Consider the following 23,930-nt stretch of genomic DNA (forward strand, 5'->3'; position numbering starts at 1 on the left):
TGGCCACCAGACGTCACTTACTTCCAAAACATTTCGAATCTCGTGTTCTCTCGTCAGTGGTGCGAGAGTATCCAAAGTTTGATGTGTGTTGTGGTGTAAGTGTATGTGTGTTTGTTTATATAAAGTTTCAGAATGAGCTGTTTTATTCAAGTTTCAGAGGATGAAAGTGAAGAACCTATTGAACTTCCGTGTGAAGACGATGGCACACTGTTATTGACAACGCTGTCCGCTCAGTTCCCGGCCACATGCGGACTCAAATATCGAAACCCAGAGTCTGGAACGATGCGTGGAGTACGTTTGGTCGACGGCCGATTTCACCCGCCAGACAACGGATGGGGCAATGTTGTGTATTACTGTGTTTTCCCTAAAGGTGAGACAACGTGCCATCGCCGTCTGTTGCGACGGTAGGCCCCTTTCGGGGCTCGCTGTTCCAGGAACACAAGCGCGATCGTTAGGCCTAATGCTCCGAGCAGTCGCTCCCGGCCAGTCCGGCGCTTCCTCGCCAGCGCTGCTCAGGGACGCGGGCCGATGTCGCCAACGCGCCCCGAGGCGCCGCCGTCTAGCACGCCCGGGGGACGACGAGTCGCCCGCGAACGCGCTGCGCGCCTTGCGTCGACTGGCACCTGACGTCAAGTTTGTTTGTAAACGTCGCTACACAGCGTGTGTCGCGGCGTCTAGTTCCAGGGAGGTTACGATAGGTTGCGTGGCCTGTGCCCTGCTTCGGCGTCAGCGAGGGCCTTTTCTCCTTAAGCCGACCCGAGAGCCGTTTTTCTGGCATGCCCGAAAGTGTGTGCGCACTTCTAAATACCGCGCGACGTAGTCCTTTTAATTCCCCCTCGCCTGGGCAGTTAATACGTATCGCGAAAGCCGAGAGGGCCACTCTGGGTACACGTCGCGGTTTCGTTCCGCCATCGCGCGTACCACTCTAGAGACGTCCTGCCCCCGAAGTACTCGCGGCGAACAGGAGTTATGTAGTACAACGCTAGCAGTTCCTCCTCCGCGTCGCGTCGTTCCAGGGTTCGCGGGGCCGGCCGTGGCCGCAACGCGATCCTGACCATCCAACGAGGCGCCAGGAAGCCGGGCATTCTCTTCCGCGAGTGTCGAGTCGGGTCGCCGGCGGTCGTCGCCACCGCGCCGATTGCGACTCGAGGAACGGGAGAGGAGAGCCGATTGTGCGTGTTAGATGGCGAAGAAAAATAAAACATGAAGTCAAAGCGCGGGCCGCTCGTAGGGGGGGACCGGCCACTAGTACTTCCTTGGCGAACGCCTCCGAGTTTTAAAATGGTCTCGCAAAACTTACGCCCGAATGACGATCGTCCAGCAGTCGTGTCGTGTGTGGTGCACTGTGTCGTGTCCTGGAAGGCGTAGTTAAGAGAGTAGCGGCGTGCGAACTACACGGGAAAACCGCTCCGGTCTTTTCCGCGACATGCCATTCTGTTCTATCAACGCCTGTCGCACTGGTGCGCTTTGCGGGCCGCCTGTCACCACTCAAAGCGACCCTTTTTTTCCGATAATCTAACTGTTCCAGTGGAAACGTCGCGTTCCGTGACCGCGCCATTGCCTTCCGGGAACGCGCAACCCTCGCGTAAAGGCCAGCGTGCTGGCGGAGCGTGTGTCGGATGGCCCGGGATGTCGCTCGCTATTAGCCGCCTCCGTTTTCCCTCCTAGCCGCGGGTCTCTTAGCGCCGTTCTCTTATCGGAGCTCGGCGCAGCGCTGCCAGCGTTCGAGAGAGTTCCCCGCCGTCGGAGGCCCAGCGAGCACAATTGTCGCTCCGATGCTCTCTCCTCCTCTCGGCCCTTCTTTCCCCCCCCCCCCCCCCCCCCCCCGATTCTGTTTCCTCCCTCTTGACACAGTTTCGGACTGGCGTTCGTTCAACCCTCCCCGCGTCGTCTGAGCCGGAACGGTGGCGTGGCGACCGCTCATTACGCTAATCGGCCGCTTGCACCGTCTCCCATAATTTGATAGGTTTGATTTCGCCGCTGAGCTCTCGTACTGCCGCGCCGTCATCCTGTTGTTTCGTACCGAATAAGATGAGTGCGAATGCATGCGCTTGACGCGGCACGGACTACGGAGCATAGGCTGGGGGAGTCTTGGCAGGACGTGCTTGCATTTTATGCCGCCAGGTTTTCTCCTGGGCCGGGTTTCTGGACCAGGTTGTGGATGTCTAGCGGCACCTGTGGCACTGCAAACCTCTGAAGGGGTGCAAAGAGGCATTCTCGTCCTTTGGATCCTTAGACTGATGGTTGATGCCATGTAGATAGATTGCACGTGATGTTATGGGCACCATCTTTGGGTGCACAGGCTGGCTTCCACAGCTTATGCTTGAACAGGTGGCCAGTAAGGAGATTAGGGAAGCACCCAGACTTTCACCACATTTTTTGGACCCAAAAGGCTGTGGCTGCTGTGTAAATTATGGAGGTGCTGAAGTGGTGCCATGGTGGCTATTTCGTTGTATACTCGACAGCTTCAGCGGTGCAGACTGGAGCAGGTGGCGGCAAGCCAATTAAACGCACATGTCCTTTCGCTGTGCTCTGTGTACGCCAAAATGGCAGCCACTGTGCAGTGTAGTAAGCAGCACTCATCAGCTTGCTCACGAGGAGGGTATTCATTTTTCCTCGGTCTCACTCATGCTGACATGATAATGAGAGAGTGGGTCTGAATGCGAGGATATGAGTGTGAATGGATTTGAGTGAGAGTTGTTCTCCTCTGAATGATGTTGGGGCTGATGGTTGTGACATCTTGCAAGTTTGTAACTGCTAATATCCATGCTAATAGCACTCGTGTCGTCGTGTTTGTTCCGTCCTCGCGTTTTTCCGCGCTGTTTTACCATGGGTAGTAGTAACCAACTTGCCCAGCTTTCCGTACTTCTAAATGTAACTGCTAAATCATGTGCCGCTCCGGGACAACTTTTGTCAGTAGATAAAGAAACAAGCAAGATGACAACCATGTACAAGTTTTTGACTCAGACAAATCAGCCCCAGATCCCACCAAAACCACTTGTCAAATGTTCCTACCTTGATGTACAGACAGCATCAGTTTCACTAGCTTCTCCAGATTAGAACATGGCCAGTTGTTAAGTACGTAGAACACTTCCTCCCAGCCAGTACCATGACTTCTCACCACTTTTGAAGTCTACCATATCCCTTCCGTAGACACACGCACTGTATCTTAGAACACACACTCATGCTTCATGCACACCGAACTCTTGGACTCGTCATCCCCGAGGCATGACATTGTACACACGTAAGATGCTATATATTGCACGACTGTCATGCACAGAAACAGTTTAATGGCAGCATTCAATTTATACACACACTCATGCACAGAACTCTACGAGTGTCATCTCTAAAACTGAACATCCATGCTCACACTTTAATGAGAAAACGAGGAACCGTGGCAGTAAAGGCTGCAACGTCTTGCATAGGGCAGCGAGTGACTGTTTTTGTTTATGTCACTGTTGTCTGGAGGGAAACAAAAAAGATTCATGTGAGGATATGAGCATGCCATTGTGGCGCAGTTGCGTGTTACAGTAGCTCTTCGGCCCGTACTGTTCGGTGCGTACATAGTGCTTGGCAATGCAGGTACATGAGGTCCAAACACTCGGCAGGTTAGAGGTGTGCGCACATGTGTGAAATATGATGTACTGATTAGCTTTGAATCGCTATATCCTACCAATAGATAAAGAGCAAGGCATGCAAGTTGTAGTGCTGTTAGTGAGCCATGTTTGAATGGTCCATAACGCCATGTAGGTATGGTTTGTTACTGGTATCCCGCCCTCAGCAGTACATAACCGCCTTTAAGACAACTGGGTATGTAGACGCACACGTCACAAGCCATCAACTCTGAGGGTAAAAGTGCTACTTACGCATTGCTGTGTGGTTGAGAGCTTCAAAATTTCATAAACGTGGGGCTCAAACTTTTGAAAAAGTTCAAAGGGATGGCAGTGTCAACTTCTCGCTTCTTTTGTGGAATGAACAACCTTGATTGTTTTGTAACGGTGTTGGATTAGTACTGTTCATTCTAGACTTTGTTACTTTATAGTGACTTTTCAGTTGCTTCCAATTTGACAGCCGCAGTGTGTAGCAAGTTGTTAAATGTTACTGCCTCCTGGAGAGTGGTCAGCCATGTTCCATGAATTCTTTGTGCACAGAGTTGCTGCAGTGAGTCGTACAAGCTTGGCGAGAGGCCATGCAGTGCTGGCTTAGGGAATGTCGCTAAAAGGGGAATGCCAAGGCAGTCTCCGGACAATACCACCACATGTTCTTGACCAAAGTGCACGTTGGTCCAGAGTGAATGGAAAAATGTAGGACAGTGGCAGCTACTGTGCCATCTGCCAGGGCTCATGTGAACTACCGCACGTAATGTAGTCGTGTCTTTCACGTTGTTTTTGCTCATGTTGGCCTTACTATTCATACTAGATGGCATCCCATGCCATTTCCCACTAACAAAATCGTGCTGATGGCTTCTGTCACAACAGCAGCATCTGCAACTGGTAGATTGGTGTTCTTTTGGAATTGGCTTCAGTGCCACATCCAAGTGTGCAAGCCCATCTTTGTTGAGCTGGACAAGAGTATTTAATTCCATTATTGACGAGTTCTCCACATTTGCCCTAAAGTGGTATCCCTTCTAACACACAGCTTGCAGAAGGTTGTAAATTTTACAGACATGCTGGCTAGCTAGGAGCCAGGCTCTGTGTCGGGCTGCATTTCACCATACCATAAAGTACTTTGTGCAGTATCTGTCGTCTAACAGCATTGCAGCAGAGCTGGAACAGTCCTTGTTATGGTAGCTTCGGATTTGCATGAATTTGCTTGTTTGTGACCTGACGTATCCTGGCATCTACATGAAATCCGTGACATGTTTTAATTACCCTGATCATGTCGCTAGTGCTTATGCAGTTGTTTCACTACACATCCTAGTTTTAAGGGTTAATGGGCTAAAGTATCACTGCTGGGGTTATTAAATCTTTGTGATGCAAGTTCAGAAGGTAAGGGCAAGCAGGGCCATAGGCACGTAATGCCATTAACCTTGCACGTTTGGGATGATCATGACTGGCTGGCTGGTGTGTTAAGCCAAGCTTGCAACTCAGTTCATAGTCATTGGAAGCCAGCATGCTGTGCCGCTTTCTATTCAGTACTGAACTTTTGAGGCCAAAATACTGACGATTGCGGTGAGTTGGTACACGTTGAATTGGACAGTGCTAAAGGGGACAATTTTTTTGGATGAAGAACAGAGAAACACAGGTCTAGTGTTTACTTGCATTTTTTTTTTTTTCGAGCGGGTATTTTGTAGGAAAAGGGTGGAGCACACACAGTGACATTTTTTTCTAACAGTCGCGTGGGCAAATTGATGCGGATGTTTTCTAGGCTGTTTGTTTTGAGGTAGGAGAATTCTTTCCTGGTGAGTGCAGTAGATGGGCTGCTCATGCATTGATCTTTTTGCATGGTTACTATGGAAAAGGTTTCAGTTTTTTCTCTTACTTTTCCATCTTTCACTTTTCCGATTATGCTTGTTTTTCGCTTGTCCTGTGTGTTTGTCTGTTCTCTGTCCGAAAAATTGTCCTCTTTAGCGGTCTCCAATTCCACATTTTGAGACGTGCCCAGCTATTAAAGCATACTTTTTGATGTGAACATTTTTTCATTTTTTTAGTATTGTTTTCTATTGGTTGTAAGGGTTCTAGGTTGGTTGCGTCTAATTGAGTAAAATTTGGGTGCCTTAGCCATAAACTGGATTACACAGAGTAGTGCAGTTGTGTTTCCGCCTGGAGCATGATGCTCGCTAGTGAAATTTTCTTGCAACTAGCCAGATTACTTGTGCAGTAGGTTGGTTTTCTTCGAGCTTTCACCCTTGAAAGAGAATTATCTTGACATGACTGCTTTCTCTGCTTTTAAGGGCTGCTTACTGTGGGCTGACACTGCAGCACTCAGGGTGCAAAGTCTGTAAAAAAATCGCAAATTACAGGACTTTCCAAGTTGATTCAGTGCTCTTATGTTGGATTCCAGTGCAGCTGAAGGTAACACTATGGAAAAGTTGAGTGCAGGTGCATTAACTATATCTGTTTTGACATTTAATAGTCATACAGGGGAGTTATTCCACTTTGTGAATGTATAGGCAGGCATTCTGAAAGCAAGTACTTTGATTGCCATGCCCATATCTCTTCAGCGCTGCTTGGTTGCTTTGTGGCAACACTCTTACATCGTCCGCTGAGGCTGCGCGACAGCCCCCAGTTTAACAGCTCTCAATATAGAAACCCTGCTGAGCCTTTGCTTTTAGGAAGTGACGGCAATGAATAAGCCCCCAGTGTGCATGTTCCCTGCCAGACAAGGCTGCAGCAACAGCAATAAAAGGAAAGTGCTGTCAATTTGTGCTGTCAAATTGAGAGCACAAGAGCATGAGGCACTGCCAGATGTGGAATTCCACATGTGCGGTTTGTGATATTGTTGCCAGCTCCATTTATGAAGGCCGTCTGGCGGGGAGCAGAATTTTTTTTTCGTCTGGGTTTTTATTTCTCACTGCATTTCTCTCTTTAATTACGTGGGCCTGGCACGCATTAACGTACTGACACTGGAAGCTAACGGAATGTGAGGGGAAAAAAATAAATTTTTGTGTGTGGCAAGCTTGTTCATGGCAGCATGCTTTGAACAATGGCGCTACTTCACCTTGGTAGCGTGCAAGCAAATATAGATTTACACAAAGAGGCACATTGTCAAAGAGGCGCATTGAACAGTCTGAGCAGCCTTTAAGGGAGTAACATTGGGCTGCAGTAGGTTGCAATTCTTCCTTGAGTGCTGCATCAGAGCCGTCTTAGAGAAGAGTCTTTTCCCTAAAAATTTTTTTACCACAATCCCTACAGCTTCAGTTTTCTCCAATACCTTTTCTTCATTCACTTTTCTTGATTCACATCTTGAGAGTTGGTTTCTGTGTCGCAGTCTCATTTGGCAAAGTCTGCTGAATGCTGGCTGGCTGGCATACTTTTCCAACACATTATTTGTCCTGTCGTTGTGAAAATATCAGTGAGACAGTGTGAAAATTTTTTCGAGCTGAAATGTCAGTTGTTTGTTCACGAATGCAGCTCCACTTAGCTCTGTGTGGCCTGATGTGCCGAATGACAGGGAACGTGTTATTTTGCTCCACCAAGGCACTTCGTGCTCAGTTGGGACCACCGACATGTTCTGTTGGTATCAAAATGCAGGTTTATTTTAGCCATCAGGGTTTGTCAAATAGACAACCTTGGGATTGTACAGTCATGTGGATTTTTTTTATTCTGCTGTAGACAACGTTGGCATGAACTGACAAAAGGGGTTCATGCGGTTGTAATAAAGCACGGGATGCGCAGTCGACTGTTTTAGTGAGCAGTAGGCTCCGCGACTTACTTCACCTTATCATCAGTCTCTTCTTAGCTACATGGCAAGTCTTCAAATTAAAAAAAAAAATCTTGGTGCCGTTATTAGTTTACATGGAAAACACTTCACTTGTGTTATATTACCTTACTTCTTTAGTTGCTTTGCAATTTTGCTGAAACCAAGAAATCTATTCTGTGGACTGCCACACACTGAAGAGACTGCAAGTTCGCTGCATATACAATTGTTTGCATGCCATCTTTGAAGGCTGCTACTGTAAGGTTCCATTTAGTGCATGACGGGTGCTCTCCTTTGGCCACTGCGAGTGTGCACCTGGCACAAACCAGGGGGAGCTATTTTGAAACTACAGTGGTGGGAATGCTGCACTAGCGCAGTCTGGAATTGTGTGTGTGTGTGTGCTAGAAATACGTGCACTGGTCCTCAAGGAGAGGTTTTTGTTATTTTACATCGTTTCTGAAGCACACGGTGTGTAAAATAATAGCTTAGAGCTGTTCAGGAAAGTTTCTAACTTGCCATCTCACCTTTCGTTGCCTTGTCTGATTCGGGTGTTGCCTACCACCCGTGTGGATCTGTGCAGCTGCGTGCAAAGTAGACCAGTGGAAAGTTTACGCTTCACATGCAACAATGTTGCACCCTTCTCTTTTAAAATGCAGATGCATGCCTGCACAACTCTGAGAACAAGCGCAAGAGCGACGAGCAGCTGGAGAACAGCACGGCCAAGACCAAGCGGCTGGAGAACCGGCAGAAGTGCTCGGACCTGATAGTGCTGGGCCTGCCCTGGAAGACCTCAGAGCAGGACCTGCGCCAGTACTTCGAGTCCTTCGGGGAGGTCCTCATGGCCCAGGTGAGTGATCCACTCCACAGTTTTGCTTTGTTGGCCACGGCCGTACTCGGAACCCACACACCCATCCGTGTTGCTTAAGGGCACCGAAGACTCCGAACTGTGTGCCGTAAAAAGTGCATCTTCGCCCACTGAGCAGGGAAACTGAAACTAGGCAGGCGACACTATCCAAAACGATATGCAACATAATCTGCCCCCTGTTTTCTTATTTGTTTATTTTGTGGGTGTGTAAAGCTGATCCATGACCGAGCTCACTCTGTCAGGTAATGATTTCTGGGTGGATAAACATCACATTATTACAATTATTGCATATACACGAAATGTGGAATTAAAAAAAAAAGGCCTGAACTGAACTGCAGTGTAGACCGCTTATAACGTATATCGCAGGGGCTGCAAGAACCCGCACTGTAAGTGGTATCGCTACTTGGGACTATACTATACATGTTGTTCGTCTATATACTATACTCACCGCTGGCCGACCTCCATGTGGTGCCAGTTTTCCCGACAACATTCATACCTAAGTTGTGATGAAACTGTTTGTCGTACATTCTAGGTGGTGTCATACGATTTCTCGTTGCATGTAGCTTATATGTGTGAGTCAAGTTGGAGGCTAGCTTGCAAAAGGTATTCGAATCGAAGACATATGCACCTTCAATTGTATGCCTTCCCAGACTCTTTACCCCTTTCCCTTAAGGCGTGGTTGAGGTGTCCACCAAGCTGTGGGACAGTTACTGCACCATTTCGATTCCTCAAAAACAAATTTTATCAAAATTGTGATGCAACCAGTATCGCCTAGCAGTCCGGGTTGTGTCGAAAGCGCGTGTTTGTCGTGTGTCAGTGCACCCAGGGACAGTATTGCTTTCATATTCCCACATTTGAGCAGTCTTAGTGCCTGTGTAGAATTTTTTTCGGTGTGGAATGTGTTTGCATAAGTGTGTAGATGCGAGTCAAATCCAGTCTTTCCCCACATTTCTCTCTTTATATGCGGCGGTGGCAGCGCATTCTCACTTGGTGTCACTGTGCTCAACACGCTCCACACTAAAACTGCAGCAGTAAACGCTTTGGAACTATCCGCTGCTTGTCACAAAAGGTCTAATACTGTTACTAGTTACCGCCAACACAACTTCATGTTGAAATGGACATACGATTGACTTCGTAATGCCTTCATCAGCGAAGCAAGCTTGTGAGAGCTGCCTCGCACCCACAGCCACGAGTTGGGCACACGAGGTCCAAGCCTTTGGCAAAACTCATTGCTGGCAGTCATGTGCCATGGCATCGTTTTTGGCACATGTCTCTGCCTCGGTTCCAATTCGGGATACCCTGGATGGCATGACGACTGCTGGTAAAGTGCTCCACCAGCCTCTTTCATTCTGTACAGTTCCCGCCTGTCGTATCAAGCGGGTAGTGTATAATTTTGCTTCTTATAATCAGGACTCTATGGGTGCTCGCCGGGCCTGCGCCAGTTTATTATAAAATGTGAATTGTCGCGTGAATGAGGGATGCATAATCGGGGTTGCACTTTATTAGATTAGTACATTGTATACCAGGAAATTTCATATTTACTCTCACTGATTCTCATGTTCTTCCAAAATTGTGCTCTACAAACTCGGGGCTCATAGCCTGGGCTAAGCACAAACATGTCTATAAATTCTGGAAACATAGGGAGATTTGCTGTAATAGGATGGAAAGTTGGGCTAGTTGGGTTACGTACATTTTAAAGGAAAAAATACAGCGCGAACATAGACGACGGACGAAGAACAGGTGCACAACACAAGCGCTGTCTTGCAACTGTCTCGCAACTGTCAGTTGCGAGACAGCGCTTGTGTTGTGGACCTCTTCTTCTTCCGTCGTCTATGTTCGCGCTGTATTTTTTTCCTTTAAAATGAACACAGGGAGAGTATGACGCCATAAATGCTACTGCGGAAAGCTTTGCCATCCAGCCACCTTACAGCTTTCACAGAGTCCGGCAATGGTTACCACCACTGTTACGTGAAAGTTTCATGCGCCGCTTCTTTCAAGTAAGCCGTGACATAGATGTTCTCAGATTAGGCCAGTACGACAATCAGTACGGAGCCCTGCTGCAGTGTTGCCCTATCTACCATACAAGGTCATGTCCTAAAAACAAAAACTTCTCCCAATCACTCAGCCACATAGTGGATCATGCCTCTCGAGCGTCTGTAACCGTTTTCAGCAGCGTATCAATCGGCCGTCTTTTCGTGTGCAGAGCCATGTAAAATTTCCGTGGCATCATGCAAGTTCGGCTCCGCCGAAACATGCATCAGATAATATGAAAAACTGCCTGAGGGCCTCTACATGTGCAGTAACACCACGAATCTTTTCATGCATCCATTTAGGATTTCCTCCACTAATGTATGCATCCCCTGTGCTGTAAGTGTAGGAGTTGTCTGCAGAACTTTAATAAAATGAAATGGAAGGAGTATATGTCTTGCATGTTCTATCGCTCATGCATTCAGACAAAGTTCCAAACTCTTGCAACACCGCCGCAGCTCCGATATGTGATGCACCGTGCAGGTTGTCTTAATTGCATGTGAGAGTAGATACCAGGACGGTCATGGTCCAGTGTGCTCAGGTAGAAGTTTGGTGCTATCTCATACAGTGGATGGGAAAAATCAGTACAGCCTTAAAGCCTGAGTGCCACAAAGCACAAAACAGCACTTTGATTGCTTTGATTGGCGAAACTACCTGGACTAGTTCTCGTCAGCAGATTTGAAACTCGCGAGCCTTCCGCAAACCCCACTCTTCCTGCTTTTCCAGTGGTTGAAAATGTGACAAACATTCTCGGCAACACTGCTGACGGCCAAAAGCTCGTGGCTGTCCAGAGCACCCAGATGCCACCATGTTGAACGAACTGCTCTAGAGTCTGATTTGTGAAACTCGGGGCCCAGTTCCAATTCCAGCATGTTACCAGATGGGAGACAGGGTCTTTGTGCACTGTTGTCTGCCTTGTCATTTGAGAAAACTGAAGAGATTTTGATATCAACTCGAGCCAACCCGAAATGCAGGGAGCTGGAAGAGGGAAGAAGGGAAAGAGTTGGGGGGGGGGGGGGGGGGATAGGTTTAAGTGCTGGGTTACTCATGATTCTAAGAAGAGCTTCAAATGGGCCTAGTTGGTTTGTAATCTTCGACATTGTTATTGCGCTACTCAAGGTTTACACAGACAAGAAGTGTCGTTCTTGTCTGTAAACCTTGAGTAGCGCAATAACAATGTCGAAAATTACTCATGATAACATGATAGAAAGCAAGAACTTGGGATGAGCACAAACAACAAACATTCCCAGAAATACTGCAGAGGTGTCGTTGTGTGTTTGAATGGGTTTTGCTCATTTTGAAATGATGAAAAGAATGCAAAAGTAGCTTAGCCAGTAGAGGGTGACGGGACAAGCGCTCACTCACAACCGTTTTTTTTTGTCCTTGAGGTGGCTTTTAGTCATGGCTGCGGGATTGCCCTCCGCTGCACCATGACTAATAGTGAGCTACTAATCTGTGTTTAGAAGGGTGTGCCTGGGATTACTAAAAAGTTTTAGATTTCAGTTTGCCAGCTTGTTAGTTAATACAGCATAGACCGCTTATAACACATACCGCGACGTCTGGAAAATCCACATTATAAGCAGTGCTGCACTGTAACCAAAACGTAGTTTTTCCATGCATTCGCATGTTCGGAATGGCCAGCCTAACTTTCAAAGTGCACCTGACATCGCATCAGACGCACAACACTGCAATCACAGCAACAAAGAAGTTTATTTGATCTTTTGTCGAAGCGTCGTAATGAATAAAAAAACGCTATTTTAGTCTGGCGCTGCGATTGAACTGCGTGCTAATGGCGTCATCTTCAAAAACGTGGAAGCACTTGAGCGCTTGCTCACTGAGGTTTCTCTGAGTGCAGTAGAGGCACAGTTTTCTTGCAACAGTCAAGCGCGTTTTTGCAAGAATCTTCTGCTGCGCTTTCACTCAATTCGTCGGGCTCATCCTTGGATAGAGGCTCATAGCAACTGTGCACCGCTGCCACGATGTATTCATCTGAGGCGGCTACTTCACACGCAACGCCGTTGGGGTCGGTGGCGACGACAATGAGCTTATTTCGTACCGGTCCTTGAAACGCTGAATATAATCGTTCAGTGGGTTGAAACATCATGCCCCAAATTGTTTGCAAGGCACCTGGCCTTGGCTTGCAATATCGAGCCACTCACAGGAAAGCTCTGGACCCGGACCTCGCGAAACCGTTCAAACAAAGCAGCGACATCTTCGTTATTTGACGCACGAATCCGCTTCCTTGCAAGCGACGCGGAGTCTTCCTGTAGCTGTTGTTGCAACTTGTAGCTGTTCTTCCAAATGGCGGACACAGTAATGTTGGCGATGCCGTACTTTTTTGCTCCTGTAGCCTTTTTTAAACCGCTCTCAACATATCTCATAATACTGTGCTTGGTTTCGAGAGCTTGCCGTTTCCCGACTTTCGGAGGAGCAGACGCCAAAGGAACTGCAGACAGCCCAGGCTGGTGGACCTGCTCACATTGTCAACTTTTCACTACACACGACGACACATACCTCACTCATAGGCTCAGGCGTGACAAGACGCTGCTGCACGTGCGTGTGGTAAGAGCAGCGCTTGCAGTGTCCGCCGCCCTGGCCGCCTCTCCAGCATGCTTGTCTGGCCATGCCATCACGTGCTTTCAAGTTTTGTCCAATCAGTGTGCCCAACAGAGGCGCATCAGAGAGTGAGAGGAAAAACGCCTTCTTTGCGACTTTTTTTTTTTTTTCTGTCCTCTCCTGCCTTCAGTCTTGCTTTGAACCACGCTGACAGCGCTCCTCCGCCCCGCCTGTTGCGTTCTTCTTGCGCAATCTGGGAAGCACGCTCCTCACGCCTGCTGGTACGCAGGCCACCAGGCTTTCCAGAACCCGCACCATATGCGGTCTTCGGTTGTGCACTGCCACATATTAAGCGGTACGCCAATAGATTGAACTCTATGGGAAACAAAGCGGTTGTCGCAAAAATCCGCATACAATGCGGTCCCGCATTATAAGTGGTTATGTTATTACATGTGAGCATTTTTTTAGTATCCGACACAGCAACTATACTGTGCTGAAGAAAAGGCATTTTTCGCTTGAGAACTTACATTTAAATATCGCCGACAGCTTACACCCTGTTTATGCAAATATGATTTTTCTCTTTTGAGCAAAATAGCCAAACTAGTGGCACAATTGGCTTTAGGTAATTACAATCACCGAACTTGACTCGTGGATCAACCATGGCTTCTTTCTCTACAGTGCATTGAGTGCCTTTGAAAATTGTTTGACACACCACATTGGGTTAAAAATGAGTCACATCACGCTTATTCAAGGGAGTGTGACAGAACCACTGTAAACACTGCAACAACAGCGGGCAGAGCATTGTCGCTGCTGGAGTGGCTCCTCTTCTCTGGATGTTTTAAGTGTCAACTTCTGGCTATTCCAACATCGCAGCAGCGGAGTCTACTTTATGGTGAAAATATCTGTTGTTAGTTAGCCAGTGGTGGGTCTCCAATGTGAGCGCTTGCCTAGAGGCATCGCCCCATTCACACCTGTCACCTTCTCTGGTTGTCCCATACCAGGTGAAGAAGGACCCCAAGACGGGCCAGTCGAAGGGCTTTGGCTTCATCCGCTTCTCCAGCTACGAGTCCCAGGTGAGGGCTCTGTCAAAGCGGCATCTCATCGATGGCCGCTGGTGTGATGTCAAGATCCCCAACTCCAAAGTGAGTGCTCAAGTAAGGCCACCCTTTACTGTCATTTCTCTTCCTTTTTTCATTTGCACACGGCACTTGTGGCACCCCATGTGTTGCCACCAGAAGGGGCTGAACCATGGGAAGTCTGACAATGCAGCTCCAGCTGAGCCTAGCTTCCCACGCATGTAGTGCTGCTTTCATTGCTAAGGGAAATTCCATAACTCATCTTCTGTAATACCATTGTTGCAGCATGAATGAATGGGGTTTCATTGCAGAAGACCTAGGGTTGCCTTGGGCTTACGTTTGTGTAGAGTTCACCTCCGTAAACCTTGTTGGCAGTGCTTTCTGCTGTTGTTCGGTTGACCTGTGCCAAATGGGAGCATGAGGGCCTGCGTTGGCACGCAGGATGGCCAGGCGTCGGAGCTGAGCCGCAAGGTGTTTGTGGGCCGCTGCACAGAGGACCTGAGCTCGGACGACCTGCGTGACTACTTCTCCAAGTTCGGCGAGGTGACGGACGTGTTCATCCCCAAGCCATTCCGCGCGTTCGCCTTTGTCACATTCGTCGACCCGGACGTGGCGCAGTCGCTGTGTGGCGAGGACCACATAATTCGCGGAACCAGCATTCACGTCAGCAACGCGGTGCCCAAGAGCGAAGCGGCACCCGCGGCCCACCACCACGCGCTGGGGCCGCTTGCTGGCGCGGGAGGTGGTGCGGGGGGCGGTGCGGGGGGTAGGGGTCCGGGTGCCGGCCCCGCCCATCGGGGGGGCCCTCTGGATGTAGGCCGGCCTGCAGGCCAGGGGGCAGCATATGCGGCCCCAGGGCCCTTTCCGGGTGCGCATCACCTGGCGCCCCACGGTGGCTGGGGTCATCAGGCGGCCGGCGGAGCGCACCGCGGGGCCGACCTGCCCAACCTGCTGGGCGGCAGCCTGGGCATGGGGCCCCTGGGCGCGGCGCAGGCACAGGCCAATCCCCCGCAGGGGGTCAACACTACTCCACCCACGCTGGGCATGGGCGCGCTGAACCTGGGCGCGGCCACGTTGCCACTCAGCTCGGCCGTGGTGGCAGCCCTGGGGCAGGCGGCCGGTTTCGGTCTGTTTGGGGGCTCGTTCCAGGGGGGCGCAGCGGACCAGGGCCCGGGGGGGCCTCCGCCGCCCAACTCAGCCGCCGGCGGGTCGGGCTCCTTCCTGGGCTGGATGGGCCAGGGAGGGACCGGGCAGGCGGGCGGCTCCGGGGACGGCGGGGCGGCCCAAGGCGGGCCCTGGCCCCAGCGCGAGGGCAAGCAGGGCTTCGGCATGTCCGTCTCCCCATGAGCGGCGACACGACGCTCCTGGGGGCCGTTTGGTCTGCCCGCTCTCTGGTGGCACTGGTGCACTGGGTGGATGCGGGAAGCCACCGCACAGCACAGTTGGTACTGGTGCAGTCTCGTTGTTACAAAAAAATTGGAGCGGCAGTCTATGGCCGTGTACGGACCTCGTCAGCCGCACCCAGGGGCTGAGTGAATGCATCGGCGTAATTGTTGCGATCAAAGACTGGCTCGTTCCGTGTCTCTCCCCAGCCACCCGAGTGCACCTGTGCAGCCACCCCAGGAAGGTGGAAAGAGTTTCTGAGAATGCACTGGCTCGTACTGGCGGGGAAATCGGCTGCGGTGGGGTGCGGGTTGGGAGGAGGGAGGTGGCGCGGCCGCCAGCAGCTCCGTCCGGGTGTCGTGTGGTGTGTCTGGCCTGTGCGTGTGGGTATGCCTGGTGGTTCGCGTGGGCCTCTGCCGGCCTCCCTCCTCCTGGGCACTGGTGTGTGGGGCCTGCAAGGACAAAGCCCGTGCGAATGTCACGTGTATTTAAGGCGTGCATGGTGCGTGTCTGGAGGAGTCTCTCTCTCTCGCCACACTGCTCTTTCTTTTTTCTGCCTCTCTCGCTTTTTCTGCTGTACATATAACATGTATCATTTCTGGCACAAGTTGTCTCTCAGCGTATGCAAGGTGAGACACTGCTCTGTCTGTGCTAGTCTCCGAAGGCCATCTCGATTTGACAGTGCTCACGGTATCTGTATTGTTTCATCAGGTGTGTTAGCGCTCTCCTTACCAGTTTTCCATGTAAATTTCACGAGCAGATCGGAGCCAGTTCACATAGATTGGTGTTCTGGCCAGAAGTTTTTAAGGTGTGTCTTGCCTTACCTGCAGGCGCCGTGAGCATTGTGCTTCTAACATTGACTAGTGCAGAAGGTATATGATCATTGCATTGCATTTTTGAGCCACTTAACATGCTTGTCAGGTGCATCCCCATAGCTGGTGCTGGTTAACAAATGTCTGAATGACCTAGGGTGATCGCGGTGGCCTTGGGCAGCGCAGCAACAGGTTGCTCGTGGGAAGACGTGGTTGCATACCGCACTTGAAATGCCTCGCTGTGACACTAGGTGACCACTGATACACATTCTTTCGTGAAGCATTGCCGTCTGAAGAACCAAGTCATGCAGTGAGGCATAGCTGTGGTTTGGTGCAAGGCTAGTGCATGTGGTGAGTGTTTGTGGCAGCTTTTCTTCTCTGGGTGTTCCTGCATTGCATGCCTGCCCAAGGGTTGCAGGCGTGCCTTTCTACTCGTGACAAGTTGCTGCACATTAGCTAGCTAACTCCTGGTGGTTAGTGGGATTTGCGAGGGATTGGCCTTAACTCATTGCTGGCTTACTTCTCTGAACCAGCCGCTTTCGTCTTCCTGTTTGGCGATGGAAATGCCTTGGCTGTCGTTGTGACCCGTTGTGCTCGTGGTGCGACCTTTGAATGCCAGTTGTCAGTAGACCAGGGATCAGGGAGATCAGGGAGACAGGCATTCGCTGGCTTCATGCTCATCTCCGCCGCACTTTCCTCAGCAAACTAGCACTGCTGCAAACTAATCTGGACGCAACTGCTCTTGCGCTCTTCAGGCACTCACTGCGTCGGGTAGTACCTCAGTTCACACCTTGGCATTTATCCGCTGAAATTTTGGCAAGCTGAGACTTGGAAAATGGTGCACTCTATTGTTGCGAGCCTACCGCAGGTGTTTGTTTGCATTTTTGAGTCACGAATAGAGAGGCAGATGGAGAGATGCTGCAAATGCATTTTGTATCTGGATGTGTGCTTTCGATACAGGTGAAAGGCAGGCGCACTTCATTGTAAATCCATTTGCTGCGCATCTTTGTTGCATGGACGAGAATCAAGTGGTTTCGCCGCTTTCTTTTTCTTGTTTTCCTAGCCACGCCCTTCTCAGGGCCCGCTGGTGTCTGGCTGCATCTGCCAGGAGATAAAATGCCTTCACTGTTTAGGGCAGTAGTCATGCGCGTGTGAATTTGTGCAGCTTTGTATGGTAGATAGTTTAGGCATCTTCCTAAAGCGGAAACGAATGTCTGGCTGATCCCTTTCGTTGGCAGGTGTTCTTCGTGACTGTGTGCTACTGATTGGTTGTGGCGTGCGAAAAAGAGACTTTGCTCCCGGCATAGTCCTCCTTTCCTCCGGCATTTGTTGCATCCCAGTTGTGAGAAGCTCGTGCTTGCTGGATCTTGCACGGTCCTTGTACTTGTATTTGGGGAGAGGAGGAGGCTATGTTGCGGCTCCTTGGCGCGGCGTGAGTGTTCTGCACCTGAAGAAATGATGGCGGATGCGTGCTCTGGCATTCTCTTATGATTACTATCGTACCATCCCCTTGGATACAAAGTACCTGTACATGTTCCGCAGTGATTCTGCAGCCGAGGTATTTGCGGGTCAGTCCACCGCCTCTTTGAGAAAACCCTCGAAATTTTACCATCCCCCAGCGTGTCGCCAGTCTCGATTGTTGGAGGCCACCGTTAGTCTCGCATGGGCGCACTCTCCCATTTTGAAAGCTGTAGTGCCAGGCATGCTGCTGCAGGATGATGCAGCGCATGCTTTTCATCTAGACTCTTGTGGTTATAGCGACAGTTTTCATTGTGAGGCCAAAGTTAGCTGCCCTACATCATTAGCCCCCCCCTTCCTTTTTGCTTCATAGGAATACTAGAAGAGAGTAATGCAGGACAAAATTATTTCTCCAAAGCAGTTGAGTTACCATTCGTTTGCAGTGCGGACGTGCCCCCCCCCCCCCTCGAGTTTTTCTTTCCCGAGATGCAGGCTCAGGGCCTCGTGTTCTAGCATCGTCGTTGCCTCTCAGGTTTGTGGTCAAAGTGTGGTGGGCAGCTTTTCTGCATTAGGCCTTTGCCAAATATTGTCTTGCCTGGAAGTCACGTATGGTTCAGTCCCATTCTGAGAAGCCATGATCATGTTGTGGAAGTGACATTTGATGCTAACACGCATAATGTGACATCTCATCACACTCAAGAGAGAGTGAGCCATCTCACGACAGTTTGCGGGCTGTCACCAGCTAGCTAGGTGCGTGGTAGTGAGGAGTGCTGGTGAGTTGAAAAATTGCTGCCTCTGGCGGGCAACACTGCTGTGGTTTGGGTGGTAGGCTCGTTTCATTCTTTTGTCGACATTGCTGCACGTGGTGTTTGTACATACGAGGTACCTGTGTGTGGTCAGCGATACCTTTGGTATAGATGGAGCTAGCCTAGCTTGCGCAAGGGAGAAAACTGCTGCTGCTGCTGCCGACTCCGCCATCTGCTACCATTATGCCATCTTTTCTGCATGAGGGGGGTTGTGTGGTGGGGTTAAGTTTGTTGCTTCTACTGGCTGCTCTACACATGCAGGGCAACCCAGGCAGTAAAAAAAACAACGCATTTGGTTGTGAACAGTTGACATGTTACGACTTGTCCCCTGAACCAGAGCGAAGGGGCAGGGGACATAGGAGCATCGGATTTCACCAAGAATCGGGACTTATGCAAAGTGTGATGTCGTGCCCTAGGGTTGCCCATATGCCCATGTGCCTAGCTGAGGTACAAATAGCATTGCGGACGTCATTTGGCTTGGGGTTAGAATCTGCACTGTTTGTTAGGCAAACGCAAACATTCTTTCAAAGCCAGCATTCGGATTAAAATGGCTAAACATATGTTTCAGTTCGACTGGACCGCACAGAGTTTGGCTGGCGTTACCAGTGGCCCTTGTGCCCAGCCATCAGGGCGGTCTTGTGCACACTTCAGTTGATCATTGTTACTCGGGTCTTTGCTTTTAGTGGGGTTTGATGTTTGTTGTGGTTTTCCATCTTGATTGCTTGCTTTATCTGTTTTTTTTCCCCTGCGCAAGTGATGTACCATTTGTGGATGTGTACATAGTAAGGCAACTGTAATGTTTTTGTCATCCTCATATCTTTGAGCTGTGGTGTGCATGACAGCAGTCGTCTGGCAGTGCACAGGCACTCACAATAAGATAGTAGCGCTATTTGCAGAGTGATGTCACCAAACTTGAGCGTATGCTGTATGGCCAGGAAAACACTTTAAAGGTGACAACGCTGTTTATATTGTTGTATCCTTCTTTCTCGGGTTCTTTTAAGCATCTTGTGTGTGTGTGCGTGTGATTTGTTTGATGATTAACACTTTTTGTGAGCTGTGGCGCTTTTAGTACGAAATGTCTTTGCGGCAAGTTTGATGCTGTGCAGGCTGGCATGAAAACTGGCAATTTCCCAAGGCTACTACATCTTGCTGACAGTGATTGAAGGTGCATGAGGGTCCGTGTAGGCGAATTCGAAATGTTGCTGGATTGCCAGCGCAGTGTGTTAGGAGGCGCAAATTCAGTAGGCAGTGGCAGTTGGTTTATTGGGATAGGATGCTTGTTGATAGCTTTCGAAATTGCTCCATTTTTATTAATCTTTGGAATTGGCCTTTCCGTGCTGTCAAACCCATTGCAGTTCATGCAGCTTTTGTTTGCATTGTTGGTCCAACGAAATTTGCTTTCAGGCTGTGAGTGGAAGTACTTAATCACTTGTTCCAAATGCTGGACTTTGGGTGCTTGTGGGCTCAGAACCGCGGATGAGTGTAAAACTGGACACTTTGTTGTAAAGAGCAAGGTTGGGAAATTTCCAGTCGCATGGCCAGGAAGGGAGGAATGTTTGCTGTTCTCTGCTTTTTTCCTTTCTTTTTCTTCCTTAGATTTGTTAACTACGGCAGTCTTGCTGCTGATTCGCTGTGTGACTGTAGACTATTTGTGAACATGTTTTTCCTTGTACCTGCCATGTGGCAAGCTGAAGCCTGTTAAAAATACACAAGAGACAAACTGACACCATCAGTTTTGTTTGAAATGTAGGCTGAGCAGGGCCTTGCTTTGTGGACGCCAGTAGAATGGCTCTGCGAAATCATAAATGGCACATGGCATGTTGACCACGCTCTTGAATAAGGGTTGATGCAGGTTCACTTTTGAACTTATTTGCACCCATCTCAGGTGCTCTTTCTAACACCAGCCTGTACACAGTGCGCAGACTTGCCCGAAAGAACATTGAATAACGAGCAGCAGCGAGCAGCCTTTTTCTCTTTGTAGTAGGGAGAGTGTGCGCGTATTTTTTTTTTTTTACTTTTTCCTCTTCTTGCTTGGTGGTCTTGGTGTAAAGTGAGTGTGCACTTCACAAAAAAAAAAGACGTGTATTACATTTAGTTGGTCGTTGCTGTGGGTGGAGTGCGTGCGTGGTGCATGTTGTGTATGATGTGTGTTGCGGCGAGCAGGAAACGAATAAAAGCCGTTTCTATATCGGACAGCCCTGTTTTGCATGTGTGTGAGTGTGTGTGTGCTGTGCGCGTGAGGTGTGCTGGAGCGGATGCGTCGTCAGTGCTGCTAGTAGGGTGTGCCTTTAGGGTGAGGACCATCCTAAGCACACGACACCGAGAAGAGACGCTGCGTATTTGTGTTCTTGCAAAGGCACTCGAGTGCAACACCCGGCGGATGTTTCTGTTGAAGCTGTTTGGCCAACTTCATAATGAGGTGACAGCTACCCTCCTCCCATCACTGCACCTGTGGTTGTTTGCCTTGGTGGACCAAACCGCTGCTTGTGTCCACGTAATGTTATGTGACACTTCGACACTATATCGTGCCGTGTCGAAAGTGGTGGTTTGGTCTGTTATTTGAATTTTTCATGAGCTTTTCTTACATGGTGGAATCAGTTGCTCAATGAAAAGAGGTTCTAAGTGGGTACTTTAAAAAAAAAGAACAAGTGCTTAAAGTAGTGGCCCTTGTTGAGCAGTCGTGTAAGGGCCCATTCACACTTGAGAGTCACAGAGGTCGCGCGACCAGCAGTCGCCTGCGACTACACCGCAGTTCGGCAACACCAATGTTCACACACCCAAAGGCGACCTACGGGTCGCCTTCTCGTTTGAAATGAGAACTCTTGGGAATGATGCCGTTCGCACGCTTTCAAGAGTTTCGCCTGCTTTGGCCGCGCCTCCTGCGGTCTGCCTTGGCCGTCGAGAAAGTGCTCTGGTCCCTCGATACTAGCAATGTGCTGCGACGACCTGAGCGAAGAGGAAGATATAGCGGCAGTGTGCACCACGGCTGTACAAGCGGCCTGCGAGCCAGCCTGGGTGCTGGCCGCTAGCGTCAGAAAAATGCGCTAGTACGTTGTTTGTTCGCGTTCATACCATGCTCTGGGAAGTTGAAATTCAAAAATGAATCAATTTTGACGGTCATTGGCCAATACCGAGCTGCTGGATACAAGCAAATGTCTTCTCATAGCCGCTTTGCTGCTGTTGCCCAATGCGGCTCGATCGCTTGGTGTCTGCTTTCTCCGCTGCTGAAGGCGTCGCGGAAATCGAGCATATTTTTATATTATCATGAGACAGGGTTCACAATAAAGCCGTGACGAAAGTAGCATCTTGGTTACAGCGCTAGCAAGTTCCGAAACGCCCTCAGCTGCGGCATCGATGTGAAACCGGCTAGGCTTAGCCACGACTAGGGCAACCAAGGAGCAGATAGCGCAGTTCGTCGCTCGGCACACCCGCGAGCGGCGTCGTTGCCGAAAGCTCAGCTCGCCGGCTGATTGGTTCAGCGGTTTGCGACTCGCAGTCGCGAGGCTGCAAAATCGAGCAGTGAGCGAATGGCCCGCGACTGTCGTTTTTCGACCAACGCGACTGTTTGCGACTGTTGCTTTTCGACCAAAATGGTCGTGCGACCTCTGCGACTCTCAAGTGTGAATGAGCCCTAAAGATGTCCTTTAGGTGAAAACTGCACTAAGTGGAGCCCATCCTAGTGAGGTCACAAGACCTTTGTACGAAGATGCGTCAAGGCGCATGCTGGAGGCAATGGTGGTCACACAGGAAGCATTCGAACACTGGGGTGCTATTCTGTAACTTTTCATTTTTGTATCATTTGGCCTTCTCTCGTTGGTTGTCGTTCCTGGTCACATATGCAATGCGATGCATATGCATATGAATTCGGTTGAAGGAACTTCGCAACCTGGTGGACCAACAGAGGGAGCATTGCAGTACTTTTGGCATCCCTAATGACCTTTCTCAGCATTACTTGTGTCTCGAGAAAGAAACTGGTGGTTCTGCGGGAAAGCTGACTCAAGAAAGATTCCCCCCCCCCCCCCCCCCCCCATAAGAACTAAAGTAATCTCTCGTTATAACGAAATCACTTTACTTGAAATATCGCTTTATTCGAAATTTCTTACGGTCTCGACCCAAACGCATGCATTTTAAGCCGCATTACTCGATGTGCACAAGGAGCTTGACCCGCTTAGAGCGAAGTTGTGAGCGGAGGCATTGCCGGCGCGGCGGCGACCCTTTTGCGCATGCAGTGACAAATTAATACTGCCGACGAATTAGTCTCAGGCAGGCACAGAACAGGTCATAAAAGTACCAAACCTACGACCGATGACCTGCCTAGTAATGGGTACAAAGCGAGTGCCGAGTGCCCCCAGCTGTTTACTGCGGATGCGAACGGAAGCGCGCCCGAATCGGTCGCAGTCGCATCGCTGGTGTCCCCCGTGATAGAATACAAAGAAAAATAAAATTTTCGTGACGCTTTGCGCTGCCAGAAAACCGCAGTCTCTTGGATGCCGAAAAGTGGCCAAAGGACCGCGGGCAGACTTTCGCCGTAGCATTCCAAGGGGTGCGCTCGGTGAGCAAGATTTTACCTCTCCAGAGAACATTTCTGGCGTTGAAACGTGCCAAAAAGCGTAAAAAAAGTGTCCCTCCAATTATGACCCTATTCACGCTTCCGAGTCGCAAGTGAAGTTAGCTTTCGGCGTTGAACAGAGCTGCTCCCTGGCTGCCGTAGTCGCTAAGCCTAACCATTTCACATTGGCCTAAGCAGATGAATCTCGAAAGTGCGCGAACATCGTCATTCCCGAGAGTTTTCGCTTCAAACGGGAAGGCGCACGACCCGCAGGTCGCGCTTGCAAGCGTGAACAACGGTGTTGTTGAGCTGCTACCAGGTCGCACGCCCTTTGCAGTGTTCGACGCGAGGAGCTACGTTAATATAGGGAAGAAGACTTTGGGGAAGCCGGTCTAGAAATTTGCTTGCCGCTCATCATAATCGGCCTTCCTCACAATAAAACACCACCCCTAGCTTCGTTGCACTTTTGACGGCACAAATCGACGGATAACTTGCCGAAAACACAAAAAATCGAAGCATTGCCAGCGGCGAGTAGGCTGTCAACATGGCGGGTCAACGCAACCACGGTGTTTCCCCGGCAATTTTCTCAAGCCGGTCATGCTTGATTCGCGCCATGTGACTAGACAAACGGTCTAAATGCGTGTTAGGGTCATTGAATTTTGTTCCTAGAAATCTGTCAACGGCGTGGACATGACGCTGTGCGAATACTGGCACTCAAACCGTAGAATTAGCACAGTGCGGTCGACAACGGTGCACCGAAAAACTCAATTGCAAACTTCACAGCTGTACACCTCGGGAAAAAAAACCGCCCGTAATCATGCGAAGCCCCTACTGCAAAACCGTTCAGTTTTCACAATCGCGTTGCGTACCTACAATGAGCGGCTAATCGTTTTTTGAGCACAACAAACACAACCTCAGACTCGAGCCACGCATTTCCGTGACCCTTCCCCCACATGAAAGCGGCCACTATCTTCGCGATTCGAAATACCCCGAAGGTTGATTGCATGGGCGGTGACCGCGGCCTCGTGCAATGCTTGG

At 49.8% G+C, this 23,930-nt stretch overlaps 1 protein-coding gene across 3 annotated transcripts; it reads left to right on the plus strand.

The window, feature by feature from the left end:
- Positions 1-36: 36 nt before the first annotated feature.
- On the plus strand, positions 37-20,536 carry LOC144121577 (TAR DNA-binding protein 43-like). 3 transcript variants are annotated; one of them, XM_077654855.1, is made up of 4 exons: positions 37-370; positions 8,016-8,206; positions 13,810-13,962; positions 14,326-20,536. In XM_077654855.1, the coding sequence occupies exons 1-4, from the start codon at positions 133-135 to the stop codon at positions 15,229-15,231; spliced, it is 1,488 nt and encodes a 495-aa protein (XP_077510981.1). In that variant the 5' UTR covers positions 37-132; the 3' UTR covers positions 15,232-20,536. The 3 variants fall into 3 exon arrangements, with proteins under 3 accessions (XP_077510981.1, XP_077510982.1, XP_077510983.1); XM_077654856.1 differs by having other exon boundaries at positions 13,810-13,950; XM_077654857.1 differs by having other exon boundaries at positions 13,810-13,950; positions 14,335-20,536.
- The last annotated feature ends 3,394 nt before the right edge of the window (positions 20,537-23,930 follow it).

This window comes from Amblyomma americanum, chromosome 2, assembly GCF_052857255.1.
Source record: "Amblyomma americanum isolate KBUSLIRL-KWMA chromosome 2, ASM5285725v1, whole genome shotgun sequence".
Taxonomy (NCBI): domain Eukaryota; kingdom Metazoa; phylum Arthropoda; class Arachnida; order Ixodida; family Ixodidae; genus Amblyomma; species Amblyomma americanum.